This window comes from Centruroides sculpturatus, unplaced genomic scaffold (assembly GCF_000671375.1).
Source record: "Centruroides sculpturatus isolate CEXI.00-Female unplaced genomic scaffold, Cexi_2.0 scaffold655, whole genome shotgun sequence".
Lineage (NCBI taxonomy): Eukaryota > Metazoa > Arthropoda > Arachnida > Scorpiones > Buthidae > Centruroides > Centruroides sculpturatus.
The window spans coordinates 389,581-408,703 of NW_019385008.1; the positions used below are offsets into that span (position 1 = coordinate 389,581).

Sequence of the window (19,123 nt, forward strand, 5' to 3'; positions counted from 1 at the left end):
AAAAAAGCTTAAACGAATTATTAGTATTACAATCAATTAGTCTTAATTTTATTTTTGTTTTATTTTGTTTGAGTTTAATTATATTTTACTATGATCACCAATTTATTACATTAATATAATCAAGTGACCAACCAAATGATATAAAACCAATATTCTACGATAAACATTTATATTAGTTAATGTTGGTAAAGTGTCTTACAAGTAGATTTTGGTGGTGTAAATAAATGTACTAGTACTCACGTTTCTGTGCAGCCAACATAGTATCTATTAAAGGATATAATTCCGATCGAGATTTTTATATATCTGCGCTACCACTGCCATTAACATTGCTATATTTTATTAATTTTTATCTCGCATGTTTCTGTCTATTTGCACATTCCATTTTTTCACCGCTGCCTCTGCAATAATTAAGAAAATGAATTCTACTTCTTACTAGTTTTTTAATTCCTTCAAATAACTTTGGTACATACCTGAATTTAAAAAACTTTTCTCTTTATCCGTTGATTTTGTTTCTTTGTCATTTTCTAATTTTTCAATTCATTTACTCAAAAACCGTTTAGATAATGATTTAAATTAAACATTTTAATTATTCTTATTCTTCTTGTTTTTGTTTGTATATTACTTGTTCTTTGTCTTACTTTATTCATGTACATTTTAAATGTTATATTTCATACTAACATGGAAGACAGATTTAGAAAACGTAAACGTCTGACGTACACGTTTTCGCGTCTAAAACTTAGGCCTCAACCTCGCTAATAATTGGATCCTGATAAACGACATACCTAGCTTGTCGAAAAGTTTTGATTAATTAATAAATATTCTGTACACTAGTGTTATTATAAAGATATCCAAATTAAAATGTTATGTAATTAATATGTATTAAATAGAAATAAATGCAAGAAATTAATTATTTTTACAATAAACTTTATTATAAAATCACTTTAAAATACTTAAAAATTGTCAATAAACTTTATGTTGGCATATTTTTAATCGAAATTTTTTAAACAAAATTTATATTATATTAAAGATGAACTTCTTAATTTTGATACAATGTTGCATTGCGTATATTGCAAGGGTAAGACGAATTGACTAATGAATTGTGTATTGTTTAATGTTCTTCTAAACGCATGTGGCTGCAGAAAGCTTGAAAACAAATAATGCAATTAAATGGGTATAAATCGTGCATTATACAATGAGCATCAAGGTAAGCTTAAGTTTAAAATTGAGAATTACACACGAAACAAATGAATAGTCTACATTCAGAATGAGTAAAAAGATTCTGAATTAAATAATTTTTTTTCTTCGAAACGACGATTGATGCTAACATAATCGCTGGAAATTACATTTGAATAAGTCGTTGTATTGTTACTTTCTTTTATTCCATTGATGAAATTATGATTGGTTATTTCATACTTGTGTAGTGTTTTTCTCAGATGACTTCTGGAATGACAATCTAATATCTATTCTTCAGGAAAGCATTTATAACATATTTTACATTCATGGAGTGTTTCTGCCATATGGATCGATTCAAACTGCACGAAAGACAGAACATTTATTATGTTATGCATTTATGATTTTTCTTCTCTGTGGGTTTTAAGATGACGTTTCAAACTGCTCGAGCGAGGAAAACATTTATTACATGTTTCACATTCGTATGGTTTTTCTCCAGTGTGGGTTCTAAGATGACGTTTCAAAGTGCCCGAGAGAGCAAAACATTCATTACATGTTTTACATATATAGGGTTTTTCTCCTGTGTGGGTTCTAAGATGACATTTCAAAGTGCCCGAGCGAGCAAAACATTTGTTACATGTTTCACATTTGTATGGTTTTACTTCTGTGTGGATTATGAGATGATTATATAATGTGCTCAATTGAGCAAAACATTTATTACATATTATACACTCGTATGGTTTTTCTCCCGTGTGGGTTCTAAGATGTCGTTTCAAAGTGCTCCATTGAGCAAAACTTGTATTACATGTTTCACATTTGTAAGGTTTCTCACCTGTATGGATTCTCATATGACATCTTAAACTCTGTTTACTAGCCAACGACTTATCACAAATCTCGCATTCGTGTGTCATTGTACTTTCTACGTCTATCAACACCTATAAAGGAAACACTGTATTTTAGAGATATTTATTTATATTGCAATTTTTCCTTAAATTACAGTTTATAACTACATATACTGATAGTAATTTACACGTTTTAGCATAAAATTTTTCATGTCGACAATTCCTAACATCAAGATATATTTTTCAATTATACACATATATTAATCATCGTATTCAACAGTTAGTTTTATTTGTGTATAAAAGTAGGTTTGAAAGTGGACGTATATTATGTTGCAGTACAGGGTAAGACAAAAGTCACTTTACCATAGAAAGAGTTTGCTATTGCGAAGAGAAAAACAAAAGGTAATTTTAAATATAATTTTTTAATGTTTATGCCAAAAAATCTCTATGATGTGTACATTAAAATGTTATAAAGAAACTTAAAAAATAATTAAACGTAAAGAAGTTATTTCATTTTTACGTGGTAAAGTGACTTTTTGCCCATCTTATATAGTCTCAAACTGCTGCCACGTCGATTCTTACCATAATTACTTAAATAAAAAATCTTTTCTTAAATTTGCATCATTTCAGAGTTTTGTTTGTTGCGCCATTTATTGTGTAAATATATATTTTGATAACTAAATTAGCTTATTGACAGAGTTTGACTTATTTGTTAGGGCTACAAAGTTCTCCGAGTACCACAACTTTATAACGACCACCCTGTAATTTACCTTCATTTTTAAATTAGTTTATAGATATTTGTGTAACACTTCATACAAAAAATTCTTCACTAATCAAAATTACTAGATTATTCTAGCATGTAATGAAATCATTTATATTATTTTTCATTTAACTAAAAATGTAAATTTTTAAATGCAATTGTCTACATTATTGTATCAATAGAGCAAAAAGCGGCTGATAATTAATTCAAAATAAGGGTCAATGTCTAGAATCGTAAACTGTCATGGCGGCTCTTCCTGTTTTAGCCTCGAAACCCGACGGCTTTGGAGACGACGTGTAACGTGACGACGCAAGCGAACGGCGGCGGCTGCTGCTGCGCCGCGGCAGCGCCGGCGCCTGTCATGGCGGCTCATCGCCGATTCCAGCAAACACAAGAAAGGAAACAGTGGGGACGCACGTTCTAACCTAACCTAAACCTATTCTAATAAATTAACATAATTATTACCAATTATATTATTAGAATAGGTTTAGGTTCGGTTAGAACGCGCGTCCCCACTGTTGCCTTTCTTGTCTTTGCTGCAATCGGCGATGATTTGCCGCGGCAGTCTACACGTCGTCACGTTACATGTGGCGCAGGCGCTTGCGTCGTCACGTGACACGTCGTCTCTAGAGCCGTCGGGTTTCGAGGCTAAAACAGGAAGAGCCGCCATGACAGTTTACGATTCTAGACATTGACCAAAATAAGAATTCTGATCAGGCATTGCATCTAACTACATCCATTTAAATTTAGAAACTAGCATTGCAAATAATAAATTTACGTTAACGAAATCGATATCAAATCAAAATTCAATATATAAATAAGTAATAAAAAATTTAGGCGTTTTTTATGGGTTTGATCTCGTTTCTCTAAGATACTATTCATTTAATAATTTTGATTTTACTTATAACAATACGAACTTTTAATTATAAAAGACATTCTAATTTTAAAATATCTGTGATACTTACAGAATATAAACTACTTTCAATTTCTTTCGATTGATACGAACAATTTTCTTTGTCTTTTAGCACCTACAAGCAAATACACACGTCGGTTATTTAACGTAATTTGCATAAAGAAAAGCTCTATTTTAATTTTAGATAACTTTAAATGTGATTAAAAACTTCATTTCTATATATTATTATATGTTATAAACATTAATTTTTGTAATTATATTTATTTACAGGTAATCCAGTTTCTGTTGTTCGATGGAAAAGTCATTTAGGTAAGTACTTTCTCCATTTACACTAGGTAAATTAATTTTTTAAATCTTAGTATTTTTTATAAAATTTTATTTTGTTTTAAANACTATCTACAATAAACTCTGTAGAGTACTTTATTAAATGTACAGTATATCAAAGATATTCTTGAATGACAGATATAAAAAACAAAATGATATTATTGCAAAGTTCATACAATTTGTTTAACTTAATATAAGTAATATATAAGTAAAAAGCAAACTATATTAAAATACAGTAGAAGTTCGTTTATTTGTCACTCATTGATGATAGTTAAGACGAATTAATAAAAATAGAGGATTACAGAATTTTCTAGTATTTTTTTTTTAAATGTTAAGTTATACGCGAGCCATGTTGGTGCAGATATTGCTGTACTGTACATTCTGTACCATTGCCAGCTGATTTATCTATATGAATATGCACACTCTTAAATTAATCCGAAGATTATACAGTGCTTGTTACTTGTAAAATATCAGATTGTTTATTAAACTCAAGACAGAAATATACTGTTTTACGAGTGAAAACTCTGAAATAACGTTAATGAATACATTAAACAATAAATAGTAGATAATGTAAATTCGGTAGAAAAGTATACTATTTTGAGTGAATCTACACTGAATATTTTAACCAAACTTCAATAGCTAACATTTAAGAAACGAATAGTTTTAAATTCTACAAAGTTGTGTTGTATGTAACTAGAACCACATTTGTACAGAAAACAATATACGTTAAAGAATTACTAGAAATAGGAAATTGGCATCATCGACAATTAAATTAACAATACATCAATATTACGATTTGAAAACTTATTTTTTGTTTTTTTTTTTTGAAAAATTTTCCAATTTTTAAACGCATATAATTTCGAAAATTCTTTGTCTATCTGCGAGTTAAAACGATTTTTCCATAATAAAATATTAATTCGACAATGGATATGAAAATCGAAAGCAAATAACCAACGAGCAATAAATACATCGGACCTATAAACATGTTTCAATTTTAATGCATCGTCTTTTTTTACATCAACCAGTTCGTAAATTTTTTTTTCTTTGAACTTCTTCCTAATTTCTTTGCAGCTTTACAGCAATTTCAAATTGATGAATAATATTTGGTGAATATTGATGAATAATAATGATGATAAGCTTTCCTGTGTTTCAATAACTCTTTTTTATTCATAATTTAAAGGTTGGAGTTATTCATAAGTATAAATATTATTTTTTATGAATATTCAATTTTAACTGTTTTTCAAATTTGCTTTATTACTGAAAAAATAACATTAACACTCGGTGTGACTTCTAATGGAAAACTGCCTTCTATTAAGGTGTTAAACAGCATCATTTGTGAGAATCCACAGTATCATTACACTAATTAAAGATTTATTCAATATGTTAGAGTAACCATTAATTATAATTAAGTTTTCGTTAGTTAAACTATCAAATATTATTACTTGTCTTTTAAATCAATTTTTCGATAATTTTTTAAACATAAATTAGTCTTTCATTCGAATGTATGGATATTGCATAAGTTACTGCCAAGTAAATTGCAAACTCTGCTTTGAAATCTGTTAAATGGAACTTACTTCGTACAAGTTTCCTTTGTATTCGTGTTTGAGTTAATCGACACCCGTCGATAATCAATTGAAATGTTCTGAAATATTTTAAACGTTTTACTTAAATCTGCAGTTAATTAACTAACACTTGATTAACTAAACTAAACTGTCATAAAACGTAAACCATTTGAATGTTTTATAATTTCTTGAAGAAACTGCCAAAATTCATTTTATCGAACTAATATTACACATACAATCTCTACTTATAGAATTAACATGTGTAAATGATACGTGATTATGTCTGAAATACATGGTCTTTATAATTATTTCCACATTTAAATGGCTTAAAAGAAAAAAACTATTGGATAGAATGATATCAAACTTGGTAATAGTTTACAGCAGGAATGTCCAACCCGCGGCCCAAGGCAAGTTGCAATGCGGCTCAATAAACGTGTAAACAAAACCGACAAATGTTTTGATTTTTTTTATTATTATTTATTTTTTTCAACCGCATAACTCAAAAAAGAATTTTCACGAAGTCGAAAACCTTTATGCATATTTTATTTTTGAGTAAAAAAAAAATATTTTCAAATACTTGGAGATGTGTGAATGAGGAAGGATTAATAAATAAAGCTGGAGTTGTGACTCAAAGGAGTATAGACCCAAATTTGGAGAAAGGAGGAAAAGGAGAAAAAAGACAAAAGATAAAAAGTAGTGAGAAAAGTTAAATAGATCTTCTGTTTTGCAAATATTGACCTTTAATTTTTCAACCTTTCTCACTTCTTTATCTTCTCTCCTTTCCCCGCATTTTGGTCTATAATCCTTTGAGTCACAACTTCAGCTTTATTTAGTATTTTTTCAATGTTGGAAGATTTGGCTACATTGCGCCAAATGTGGGTACTTATTTTTCTCAGACGTAGAAATTATCATTTGGTGCATTGGCTATCTCTTGGACTACATATTATTTATAAATATATTAGTCGAATAAAAATGCACTTTAAAATGGTGTTTCGTCGCTTTTTATTAATTAGAGACCCAAATAAAACAAATATTTGTTTTTAAAATAAATTTTCGTTTGTCTCTTTTATAATAAATGAATTTATCTATTTCTAAGTAAAATTTTGAAAGTGTCTGTAGAAGTAATTTTTTAAAATATCCTTTTTCGCGATAAAGATTTAATACTTATTATTATAATCTAGACGTGTTAATCCTTAAATATATTTGTCATTACAGTCAATATATGAAAATATCAAAAATTTAGGAAGGGATTTACATTGAGCTGTTTAGTATTACTGCTATATGTGATTTGTAATGTTTCCAATTATATTAATAGTACTGTGAATTCATATCTGTATTACATAAAGCTACTAAATTATTTTTTTTTTACATCTATTTATGCTATTGCTTTCGCAGTGTCGTGAGACTACAATTTTACAGGATTTTGTGTTAGAGAGGAACATTGAAACACAAATAATTAAAATCTGATAACTAACTAATTAACTAAAATTGTATTTTTTGGACACTGGTTAAGACTTTCACTATTTACATTTGATACAACATTATTTAAGTTAGAATTATGTTAGCATCTCTGCCATGTTTCATAGTGATTTCTCTAATGGCCTAAGTGTGCATAGCAAATAAACATATTCATTTATATATAGATTACCTATAAGTTAAAGATACATATTAAAAGAAAAATCGAAAAAATTTCTTTAATTTGAAAAACTTTCCTTTTTTTGGTGCATGATCACTTGATTCATCGTCATGCACAATTGATGTCTTATTCTCAATTATTTTACTGTATCAAAGTGAGAAATAAATAAATAAATAAGTAACTTTTGATGACATATATTTATTATTTTTAATTAAAGATTAAAATAGTAAAATAGAATTGAACGTTTGAATAGAGAAAGAAATCGATTTTTTGCACTACTGAAAATGTTATGCATCAAAAGTATTACAGAATGAATGTTATGGATATATTGTTTTTCAGACAAAGATATTTAGTAAATTACAGTTATGTTACATTTACTTGATGTGTTTTTTAATGAAACATTGTTTTATAAGCTCATACTATTTTTTTCGTCAAAGCTTCTGTCGATCTGATTAACATAACACTTTTATTTATAGCAACAATGTTGAAAGTATTGTTAAACTTTTTTATTATACAATGCCATTTAAGACATTTTAAAAGTTGTACATTAATATAATTTACTGTCTACTGTAGAAAAAAAAAGCTTGTACAGCTTGCTCTGGATTCCTCGAAACAGAACAGAAGTAATACGAATATATAATGTATTAATCTACTTATCTTGCAACAACCAAATGAACTCAACGTGTCTAAACATTTTCGAGCTGAAAACCCACGACAGATACTAGAATTTAGTGATTTTTAATAAATGTAACAAATTAGTAAAATTATACCAAAATATTACAAATTACAAGAAAATTATTTGTAGAAATTATTACATTTTGAAAGATTGTCAGATTAATCAATTCATAATTAAATTAATAAACACTGCATTGACAAGTTCCAGATTAATAATCTTATACTGTAATATTATTTCCTGCATTTAAGATAAAGTTTATGATAAAGTTATAAATCTAAGCTCTTTCAATATTACTAATATATTAAAATTATTTATTATATTTCAGGTGTAAGTACAATAAATATTATATTATTATACGTGTTTTTCTAATATATATGTAATGAAACACTATTCAGTGAGTATAAATTCATCCATAAATAGAATTAATGGAGCTACTAAATTTTTAAATATACAAAAAACGATTATTTTCAGGAGACATACCGTACCTACGTAATGAAAAAGGAGTGGTTACCGCAGTGTCTTGTTACGAACCATGTACACCAAAATACATCAGAACATTAAAGATAAGCTTACGATATGCACCTACTTTCTGGAATCAGATGCATCCTGTTGACACTCGAATAAATGCTTCTTCTGTAGTTAAAGTTGAAGAGAAAGTGCTGAAAATCGTAAGTACGCATTAAACTTGTAATGAAAAATTGTCCTGTGTAATTCTGAACTCTTGCTTCAGTGTATCAGTCTGGAAAGTTGTGAATCTTTTTCATATAAATTTAAGTACGAAACAAAGATACATCGGAACCTTACTGTGACTATTGGTCTTGATAAGTAAAGTCTTAATAATTTTTAGTTGAAATATACATGTAGTTAGAACGTTACAGCATAAATAAATATGTACACAATTAATATAAATCACATCTTTGTTAATCTGAAAAACTTATTCAATTGGATTAGTATTATTTTTATCCTAGTTTAAAATGAAATTCGTGTACATTAATATCCACACACAAGATAAAAATTTAAATAAAAAATTGATCTTGCAGTTGCAAATTCATAATGCTCTAGAATTTATGTATAAACATATTTAATTATAATTAATTTTTCGTTAGTTAAACTATTAAATATTATTACTTGTTTTTTAAAATAATTTTTCGATAATTTTTTAAACATAAATTAGTCTTCCATTCGAATGTATAAATATTGCATAAGTTACTGCCAAGTAAATTGCAAACTCTGCTTTGAAATCTGTTAAATGGAAATTACTTCGTACAAGTTTCCTTTGTATTCGTGTTTGAGTTATCGACACCAGTCGATAATCAATTGAAATGTTCTGAAATATTTTAAACGTTTTACTTAAATCCGCAGTTAATTAACTAAAACTTGATTAACTAAACTAAACTGTCATAAAACGTAAACCATTTGAATGTTTTATAATTTCTTGAAGAAACTGCTAAAATTCATTTTATCGAACTAATATTACACATACAATCTCTACTTATAGAATTAACATGTGTAAATGATACGTGATTATGTCTGAAATACATGGTCTTTATAATTACAGTCTACCCCCCTATAAGATCATAGATACGTTCCATTCTTTAGGAATCTGATTTCTTACGAGTCGTTCCAATCACAGCCCGACACGTGTNTGCCATAGGTTCGCCACCCCTGAACTAGGGAATCATTTTGATTATCAAGACTACATTCTTTTTACTCACAACGACGTATGAAGTACGTTTCAGAAAAATAATAAGATTAATCTTTCTTAAATTTTTTTTATAATAACGTGAATAACAATTCCGAAAAGAACGAACATTTCAAAACTTTATTATCTCAGAAAAAGTGTTGTTACGTTCCCAGCTCTGTGATATTAACAATTGATATTTATATAATTTATGTAATTATACAATTTTGTTTGTTTGTTAATTTTAATCCTAAATTCACAATTAATATCATATTAAACGATTCTTTGGAATACTTTTGTATTCTGAATTTTAAACTAAAGTTACTTTTATAAAATAATACGTACGTCGTAATTAAGGCCATCGAAAAAAAAATGTTCCAGACTGTACACGAAGAAATTGATATTCTACCGTTTTTCTTTTACTGATTGAGCCAATTCCCGAAATGTCTGAAGAATGGTTTCGGTTCCAGGATTAGGCATGAACGATGGCAAAGTGCCGACGTATGCCGATGTCAGGACAAATGCAATCAGGATCCAACAGCCAATCAAGATACGAAACGTAATAGAAACATAATGATTTATATTTGTGTCTGGAAAATAAAAATATTAATATACTGAAATAATAGTAGGAAATAATGTTTTAGTTTTGGATATTATCGATTTCTTATTAAATTATTATACAATATTTTTTTAAGCGTCACATGTCGCAGCAATTGAGCGTGAAAAACGCTAAAAATGAGAAATTCATTAAAATAAAATTATCGTATATAAATACCGACATAAGACAACCATTTCATAAATTTCTCTAAAAAATAAACGAAAGTAAACAAAAACTACAAACGAACACATGTAAACATACTTATGATACTAATTTCAATCAACTATTATTAAAAATAACGACATCACAATTCATTACTCACAAAATATTTCACGACTCTACTCTTACACATTATTATTATTATATATTTTGTCTATGAAAAATTGACGTCGTGCAGAGTATAATATACTCACCTTGTCGAAGAAAGCTTCTCAATATAATCCAAAGTAAAATGGATAATTTTGGCATCTCCATGCTTCTATACTCGTTCTCTTTTTTCATTATTCCATACTAAGTATACAAAATTATAAAGAAAGAAAAAGGAATACATATCCAAATCTGAAACACAAAATTTTCATAATCATTTTGCATTTTTTAAAATAATGTTTATACAGCCAAACCTGCAATAACGATCATCTGTAAATTGTAGCCGTTAATATTCAGGAATGTTTTTCTGTATATTACATAACTTCCAAACAAAAAGCACTTTATACGTTATTTGATATTTTCTTGAATGGCCGTTGTTGACAAGTCCTAGGGTATATTATTTTATAAAGTTTTAAAATTATTAAAAGCTAAATCATAGGCACATTTGCTCTGGTTAAGAAATTAAATGTTTTATAGTTTCATTAAACATTCGATACAGAACAGATAGATTTGTTATAGCCCAGCAACGGCCAAACAACACTGAACAGTTGGATTCGAGTTTTTGCTTCGCCAAAACTCTGGCCGCGTAGTTTTTTAATTTTTCATCTAATATCTATCACGTTGCTAGAAAGGGTTTTCATATTTATATGTTAAATAAATTAAAAATATTTTTCTTAAAAGCATATTTCTATTCGCAGATGGCAAAAGTGTTGCATCGATTTAAACTACTAAACAGTGAATTTAATAAGTTATCAAATATTTAATATTTCTTACGCCATGTAAATTTCGATTCGTATAGTGAAAAATATGTTTTTTAATATATAAAGATAATAATAATTTTTAAAACATTACCATTACATCGAAAGGTTTTACCAAGATAAATGCTTTATCTATAGGTAGTGCAGCACGTATTGCAAATGTAGTTGGACTATGCTTTATGGAAGAAGAATAAGACAAGTAAGTTTCTCTGATATTTTCAACAGAAACGGCGATGTCTGCCTAATGAATAAAATAAAATTATTGAAATACGTATTAACAGCGTATAAATGCTGAATATAGGTTTCTTACATCGCTCAGAGAAATACTGTTTCCCAACCTAAAAGAAAAAAAAAAACAAAATGAATTTCAGACAACTAATTTCGTTTACCGTGAAATTAATTTTAATTAATGTAATGTCGATTTTCTTATACTATGAAAAAAAAACATACTTAGAATGAAGACCATCTGCTAATAGGTGAAAATATCTCCGAATATATGTACTTATCTCTTTGTTAATGAAACATTCCTATAAAATAAGTTATAATCATTATTTAATTCTAAATATTATTGTTTGTAAATCTATAGTTTAAATTTCATTTTAAATGTTTTATAATTCTTTCTCTTCGTTATAAGAAACAATTTTCCAAAAATATCTAAGAATTCTTTCTAAAAATGTTTCTAAAGCAGATAATTTTCGTTTAATTAGAAATGTTTTCAATAGAAAGCTACTGAATTATTTAAAATTTTTTAGAACTAAAACTGTAAACAGAATGCGTAGAATCTCTCACATACAACGTATGTGAGAGATTTATTACGTATTTATAGAATCTCTCACGTACAACGTATTTGAGAGATTCTATAAATACGAATAACCTGTAAAATCGTTATTTACTCTGACCCTACTTAGCACACGAACCCCCCCTATTTTCTCACTCTTTCGACTCATAACTAACAAAATTTAATCTTATTATTTCTACTAATATTTCCCTGCAAAATTTCAGAAAATTTTAGCAGAGAGTTGCAGAAGTTACTAAGCTTCAAATAGTGTAAATAAAGTCGTGCCATTTAAACACACTAATATGTTTACACATACAGAAAAAACCAAAATTTTTTGCATTTCTCGATATTTAATGGTTCACTGAGTCCGAAACTAAAACTCTTGACAGGTCGTTTTTTGAGCCAGAAAAGTAAAAATAGAGTTTAATATTGTAAAGAAATGGCAAAAATTGTACAAATCATGCTGATTGTGTGAAGTTGAAATGTATAATATTTTTACTAGTCTCCATAACCGTTTTTATCCCTTTACAACTGATATGATTATTTTTACATTTATATTTTGAAAAAGTATATTGCTTTTGTTATATATGAGTTTATCTACTGTAATTATACTGTGTCATTGCTTGTTAATTACATATTTTGTGTACTGTACATTCCTTGTCAGACTGATGAGGAACATCGCCTGAAATGCATTTATGACAAACCAAATATCAAAGAAAGTACATTTTTACAGTGAGTGACAGGTTCCTGTATGAATACATTACGGTAGAGTAGGCGAAAACGCAGATAGTTGTCACAAGGGGCATATCGTCATAGTGCAAATCTCGCCTATATAATTAAAACTGAATCGTTCATGTCATCTAGGTGTAGGTTCATTTTCCTCTCGCCTATATCATAACAAAATTTGAATTATATTTGTCGCATTGTTTTCCGTTAATTAGAGGTTAAAAAATTTACAGCAACTTGCGTATATTTTAATGCATCGTGTCTTGTGCAGTTTGGAAACATGCAATTAGTAAAAGGTGAGTAAGAACTGAATTTTTCCTTTTAGCTGGGTCTTTAATGTATACATACATTACAAACAATCGAATTTTTAAGTTTGATGTTAAAAACTATGAACCGATTTGTTAAGAAAGTTCATTTGGGGCAACTTGTCACCAAGTCTGACTCATCAGAAGAAAAAGATAAAAATTTCTGTTTGGTTTGTGGTGAGAGTTGGGTTTTACGGGTTATGTACGGATGTAAATCCATATTATGTTTGTCACATTTGTGACTCTGTAGACAATATGTAAAGATTCGAGTTACTTGTCTTTCGCAGAATAAAAAATTGTAAATTAATAATCTATTTTCGTTATAAAAGTGACACGAGTAAATGTAATATTAGGCATATTTAACATAGCCAAAATATAATCAGGAAATGTGAGAAATTAGACTACATATAACTTATGACAATATACCCTGTCTAAGAATATGATGTCACAGGGTAACATAGTTTCTAAAATAACTATGACAAAAAATGATTAAATGTTCATATATTTATTATAAACTAAATAAAAACATAAGTTGGTGAATACATTTTCACTTAAATAAATTGATATTATAGAGCCTAAAATTAGAAATGACTAAAAACTGTGACACATAGTCCCTGTTTCTCCTATCACAATTCTTGTGCATATACTCTTTATATATATAAAGTATAAATATAATCTTAATAAGTATTAATAAGTCTACAAGATTTAAAGAAAGATCAGGTAACAGAAGTTTATCGGGAATCCGAATAACATAGAACCAGAACAGATATTATTCATGTGTAGAGGTATACGGGTTTGTCATCTTTGTGTTTTGCATTTGATTAACAGACAAACAAACAAGAATATTTATCTGTTGAAGTACTTATGTGCAGATCGACAAACGTGGTGCCGCATTAAAAATGAAAGTTCGGGAAGTAAATGAAAAAGAAAAGGAAAACTACTTGAAAATACAGAGTTACTGTTCCAAAAGAAAAATATTTATAATTATTGTAAAGATGATTATTCGCTTTCTACATACAAAGCGAAAAATGACCTGTATACAGTCGACCCCCCTATAACACTTGATTATTCCGTTTTATATGAATTCCGTGTTGTACGAGTCACTTAGATTTTACAAATACGTGTGCCGGGCTGTGAACGGTTCACGTATTTGTAAAATCTAAGTGACTCGTACAACATGGAATTTATATAAAACGGAATAATCAACAGTGTTATAGGGGGGTCTACTGGTATGAAGAGCAAACAATTAGAATTTCTGATTTTTAGCGGATGCAAGTTTTGACCTGACAGTACAAATACCAACATTCAACTAAAGAAAATTAAAATATTTATAAAATTTTTAATTGTTCTGAGTCTTACTTATTTTATGACAATAAGCAACGTGATACAAAAAATCCAAGTTTCGTGATAAAAAGAAATTTCTGATGATATCAATGCCGTTATGTTCGTCAAATTTACCTGTATTCATCATCGTGAAAAAAATATAATTCTCTTATTTCTCTGTTACTGCACCATGATTACAACACCGTAAATAATTTCAAATTTAATGTATTACATATACAGACATTTTTGCCTTATGCTTGCTATCATCTGACACGAAGCAATCGTAGAGCATCCGAGTAAATAAAAAAGCGACTTCATCAGCGAACAAGACTTAATTGAAGTCTTCAGATAAATAATTAATGTTGCTACGATAACTTTTCTTCCTTCTTTCTTTATAAGCAAATTTCTCTTTGCTGCAAAAAACAATTTAGTTGTTTTATGATGACTGGTGCAACAAGTTTCAGAAAAGTAATTTTGCCTGAATCAATTTGGCTTCCGCACGTTACTGAAAATTTCTGGAAAAGTTGCAATATATCTATATATTATTTTGTCTTGTACATTGAATACAGTAAAACGACTTCACAGCTTCTTCACAACGTCCTATTGTTCGAGCTCTTTTTATATAATTTTCGCTAATGTGAGTAGATCTCGTGATTCATTTCCAATTGCATGTAAAAGCTCGTAATTCAGAATAATCATGATATCATATTGTAGCAATGTGCTAAACCCTTTTTACAGTTTTAAACTTGCCAAATGTATTACTGATATCATGTATTAAGCCTCTGCAGACTTATGCTATTTGATGCAGTAAAATTTAGGTATTCTGTAACGGGACGTTGCGAAACATTAATTATAAATATACGTTATTCTTTCTTTATTATATATTACAGGGCATTAAATGTATCGTTTTTGGAGTGTTGCTAAACTCATCAAACGCTGTAAAATTTATTCACATAATTTTATTTTTTTATTTTGTTTGACAGCCACACGCCGGTGACAACCACCTAGTTCCCAGTAGTTATCTCCAGAACGGCAATCACAATACGGTCTCAACGAACGAAAGAGAATACTTCGGTCCCGTCATATCTAGAACAGCCTAAAGCGAACTTTCCCATAGAAGACGACGACTCGAATCTTTATATAAGAAAGAAAGACATCGATCACGGCTCACCTTTGACACTTATCGACGTGTTTTCGACCTTTCCACTCGATAATTTTAGACCCTCCTATTTAACTTTTGGTTACTATTTGTGGGTTAGGACGCGGTTAACTGTATCCAAACTGGTGTCAGCATCCTGACGTCGGCTAGATCTTGCAATCCCGCCGAAAATTTATCTTGGAACCATCCAACAGACAACAAGATAAAGTCTCACCGACCTGTGGCCAAGTAAGTGGTCATTCGTGATTGCCCCTTTGCCCCCGGCTAATCTCACATTGTCAGGTACAAATATAAGTAATAAAAATTTTAGTATATAAAAAGTGGGTAAAAGGTATTAATGAGTTATGCAGGAAAATCGACGATGTGCGTAACATCATTTAAAATATTATGCACATTAAGACACAAATATTATAAAACTAAAATATAGTGAATTCTAAACATACATTCAGATTCATATTGTATTTGAAATACTACAACATTATATATACATAATGCTACCTTATTTTAAATTGCAAAAAGATAAGAACAATTATACGTAAAGTTTATTTATACTTACGGGACCTAAATAGATTTTTATTATGTCTGGTATTAACGATTTCTTTTCAATTATTTTTGTCCTATTGTACATATTACAAGAAGTCATATTATAATCTTCGCACTAAAACGTTTAATAATATTAACCATTTAAAAAATACAGAAATAAATAGGTTATAAAATATAATTTATATAATAATAACAATAAAAAAAGATTACTTAACGTCATTAACAAAAGTAAGTTGAACTTGTTATAAAGCATTTTAGTTTACATTTATACAATAACCTACCAAAGTGGGAAATAAATAAATGAATCAGAGGAATCGAAAATTTTCAAGAGAATAGTGTGCTTCAGCTATGTCGAGCGATCTCAACAGTCCATTAGTCTGTATTGTTGGTTCGGCGGAACCGATGATGACCACAAAATTACTGTATTTTGATGCCCAGAAAATCAAATAATTTTACATCTACAGAGGTAGATATAGTTTAATATTCTACTATTGTAAGTACATTAGACCTGTAATGATCACAGAATTTACAGCAGAATTTATATACAGACTATGCATAGAATGCGAAAATAATTTGTAAAGAAAAAGAAAGTTGAAAAGTTTTCGTTAGATGTTTCTTTACAAAAATACACAATCGTGCAATTTCTTTAAACACTACGAAATCTCATGTATTGTTTTCCTAGTGGGTATGCATTTTGTACGAGTGCTTATTTATAAAAAACGAAGCTATGTTAGGGTGTGCAGGAAAGTGGAAATGTCAAAAACATTTATACCAAGGGAAGAACATTTATTTTATTATTTCATTTAATATTCTAATCGACACTGATTAGTTAATTCATAAAATAATTGGCTATTCGATCGAATAACAAGTTAAAGTATGCAATGTTTAATTTATTCTATACTTTATGTAAACCACGTAGGCATTTCTTAAAATAACTGGGTATTTTATAGAATAACGAAAATGAAAAATGTTTCTAGATTACACGTTATCGAATAAACACAGAAATGAATCTAAATTTGCAAATAATAGTTAAAATATGTGAGGAAAGTAAACAGAGTGATCGGATTCGAAATCTGAAACTGATATAACACAAACTTTAAAACTAATGTAGTTGGCTAAATTAAGAAATTCATTGCAGCTAGTTGGGAATGAAGTAATAGAGCAAATCAAATAGTCCATAGCAAGTAGATTACTATGTTTCTATCGTGCAATAAACGTAAAAACATGTCATACTAGTGAATAAATACTGTCGAAATAAATAATTATTTATAGTGCAAATATTAAGCACATTTAAAAAACACTATACAAAGTATTAAGCATACAAATTTAATCAAACACCAAACACTTGCTGAGCTTACTATTAATTTAATACTTAAACGCTTTCAGCCTATTTATAATAGGCCATCCTCAGGAGTTTGTTCTACAATCGAACACAAAGTTTTTCGAACACTCTTTAAATTTAAAGAATTTTAAACATATTTTTAAAAACTATACATTAAACAGTAAAATATTAAATAATTAACAAAATACTTACATAATATAAAATTAAACACATATAAAAATAAACTAATATAACGAAAATATTTATTAAACTAGTTAAAATACCACTGCCACATGTTTAAGTGTTTTTATTCCCATTTCTTTTTCTATGGCGTATTTCCACGCCGTTGAAGGAGCATGGATTACTCCTTGGCATTAAGCAATTGTTATTTACTCTTATATAGCTCCATTTTTCCATACCCAAGGCAATCGTCGGAGAATTGATCGTTATTAAGCATATTTAAAAAACACTGTAAGATCCTATGTTTTAGTAAGATTTGTGACAGTTTTGAATGATCATACGAGTGAACAACAGTTAAGAAACTACACGTATAGAAAAGAAAAAGCTTACTGAGGGCGAGTAAATAAAATAATTAAACAAAGTTAGTTGGTGATGGTTCATGCTTTGAACATAGATTGGTTGTTTAAAATTTTCGCAATTTTTAAAGAGACTCCTACGTATAAAAAAAGTAGATTCCAGTGGAAAGTCCACCAGTAGAGTTTCTCTTTTTGGCGAATTGCCCATGTGTTGCATTGAATATATGCAATTAATTGTACAATAAACGTAAAATGAAAGCTTGTTGTTCTGAGAAAACCAAAATTGAATGTGAACAAGCGACAACAAAATTTTTTTATAAGTATCCACTCCTAGATATTTTAATTATTGTATTTTATTCCTAATTTCATGTAAAATTATATTCAAATATAGAGAAATTTGAGTTTTCATTAATACATTTAAATAAAACAGTGGATTTTTTACTTGGAAGAAATATGACAGTGCTAGATTTGAGCGATCTGCTAACAAAAATGGTTCCAAAGAAGACTTTACAAAAAAAAAACAGTTTTCATTTAGGTGGCTTTGTCACTGGGAACAGATCGACAAATTATGAATATAATAATTAACAACGCTATTTTAATATATTACAAATGCTTTATTGTAATAAGAAAATTTTTGTTACAGGGGGGGTTTACATTAGAAAATTACAAAAAGACAATTAATACTTATTTAAACATTTTTTAAATATTTAGTTACATAATATTTGATAAACAAAACATATTAATCATTTAATCTACAACATTAACAACGCTATTTTTATAATATTGAAAAGTTGGGCAATATTATAAACTGCAGACTAGTAATAATTATTCAGTAAAAATTTAAAGGATGAAATGTTTAATCAGTTTAAATAAATAAATAATATGAATAACTTACAATTTTAACGTAACTTTTTTCTACTTGTATAAAAGTTGACTTCTTAATTACTTCAGTAAATGCAAAACGCCGATCGTCAGAATTATAAAAGAAAGTCACTTGAGGTTGATAAACGAATTCTTCTTCTACAACGTGCAAAATGTGTTCTTCCTGAATTAATTTGCTCGAAACAGATTCTGAAATTCACACAAATTTTACTTATTTGTAAAATTACATTAATTTAAAATTTTAGAATATGTATATTAACGAAA

General features: G+C 28.4%; 1 protein-coding gene across 1 annotated transcript in view; it reads right to left on the reverse strand.

Annotated features, from left to right (window-relative positions):
• Nucleotides 1-983: 983 nt before the first annotated feature.
• LOC111633331 (zinc finger protein 813-like) overlaps nt 984-19,123 on the reverse strand; it is a 42,112-nt gene continuing 23,972 nt past the window's right edge. The window contains exons 2-7 of the mRNA XM_023377880.1: nt 18,924-19,048; nt 11,737-11,813; nt 11,597-11,624; nt 11,381-11,527; nt 3,738-3,800; nt 984-2,105 (exon numbers count right to left, since the gene is read on the reverse strand). Coding sequence (XP_023233648.1) covers nt 1,569-2,105; nt 3,738-3,800; nt 11,381-11,527; nt 11,597-11,624; nt 11,737-11,813; nt 18,924-19,048 — 977 coding nt within the window. The 3' untranslated portion in view covers nt 984-1,568. The remainder of the gene's footprint in view (nt 2,106-3,737; nt 3,801-11,380; nt 11,528-11,596; nt 11,625-11,736; nt 11,814-18,923; nt 19,049-19,123) is intronic.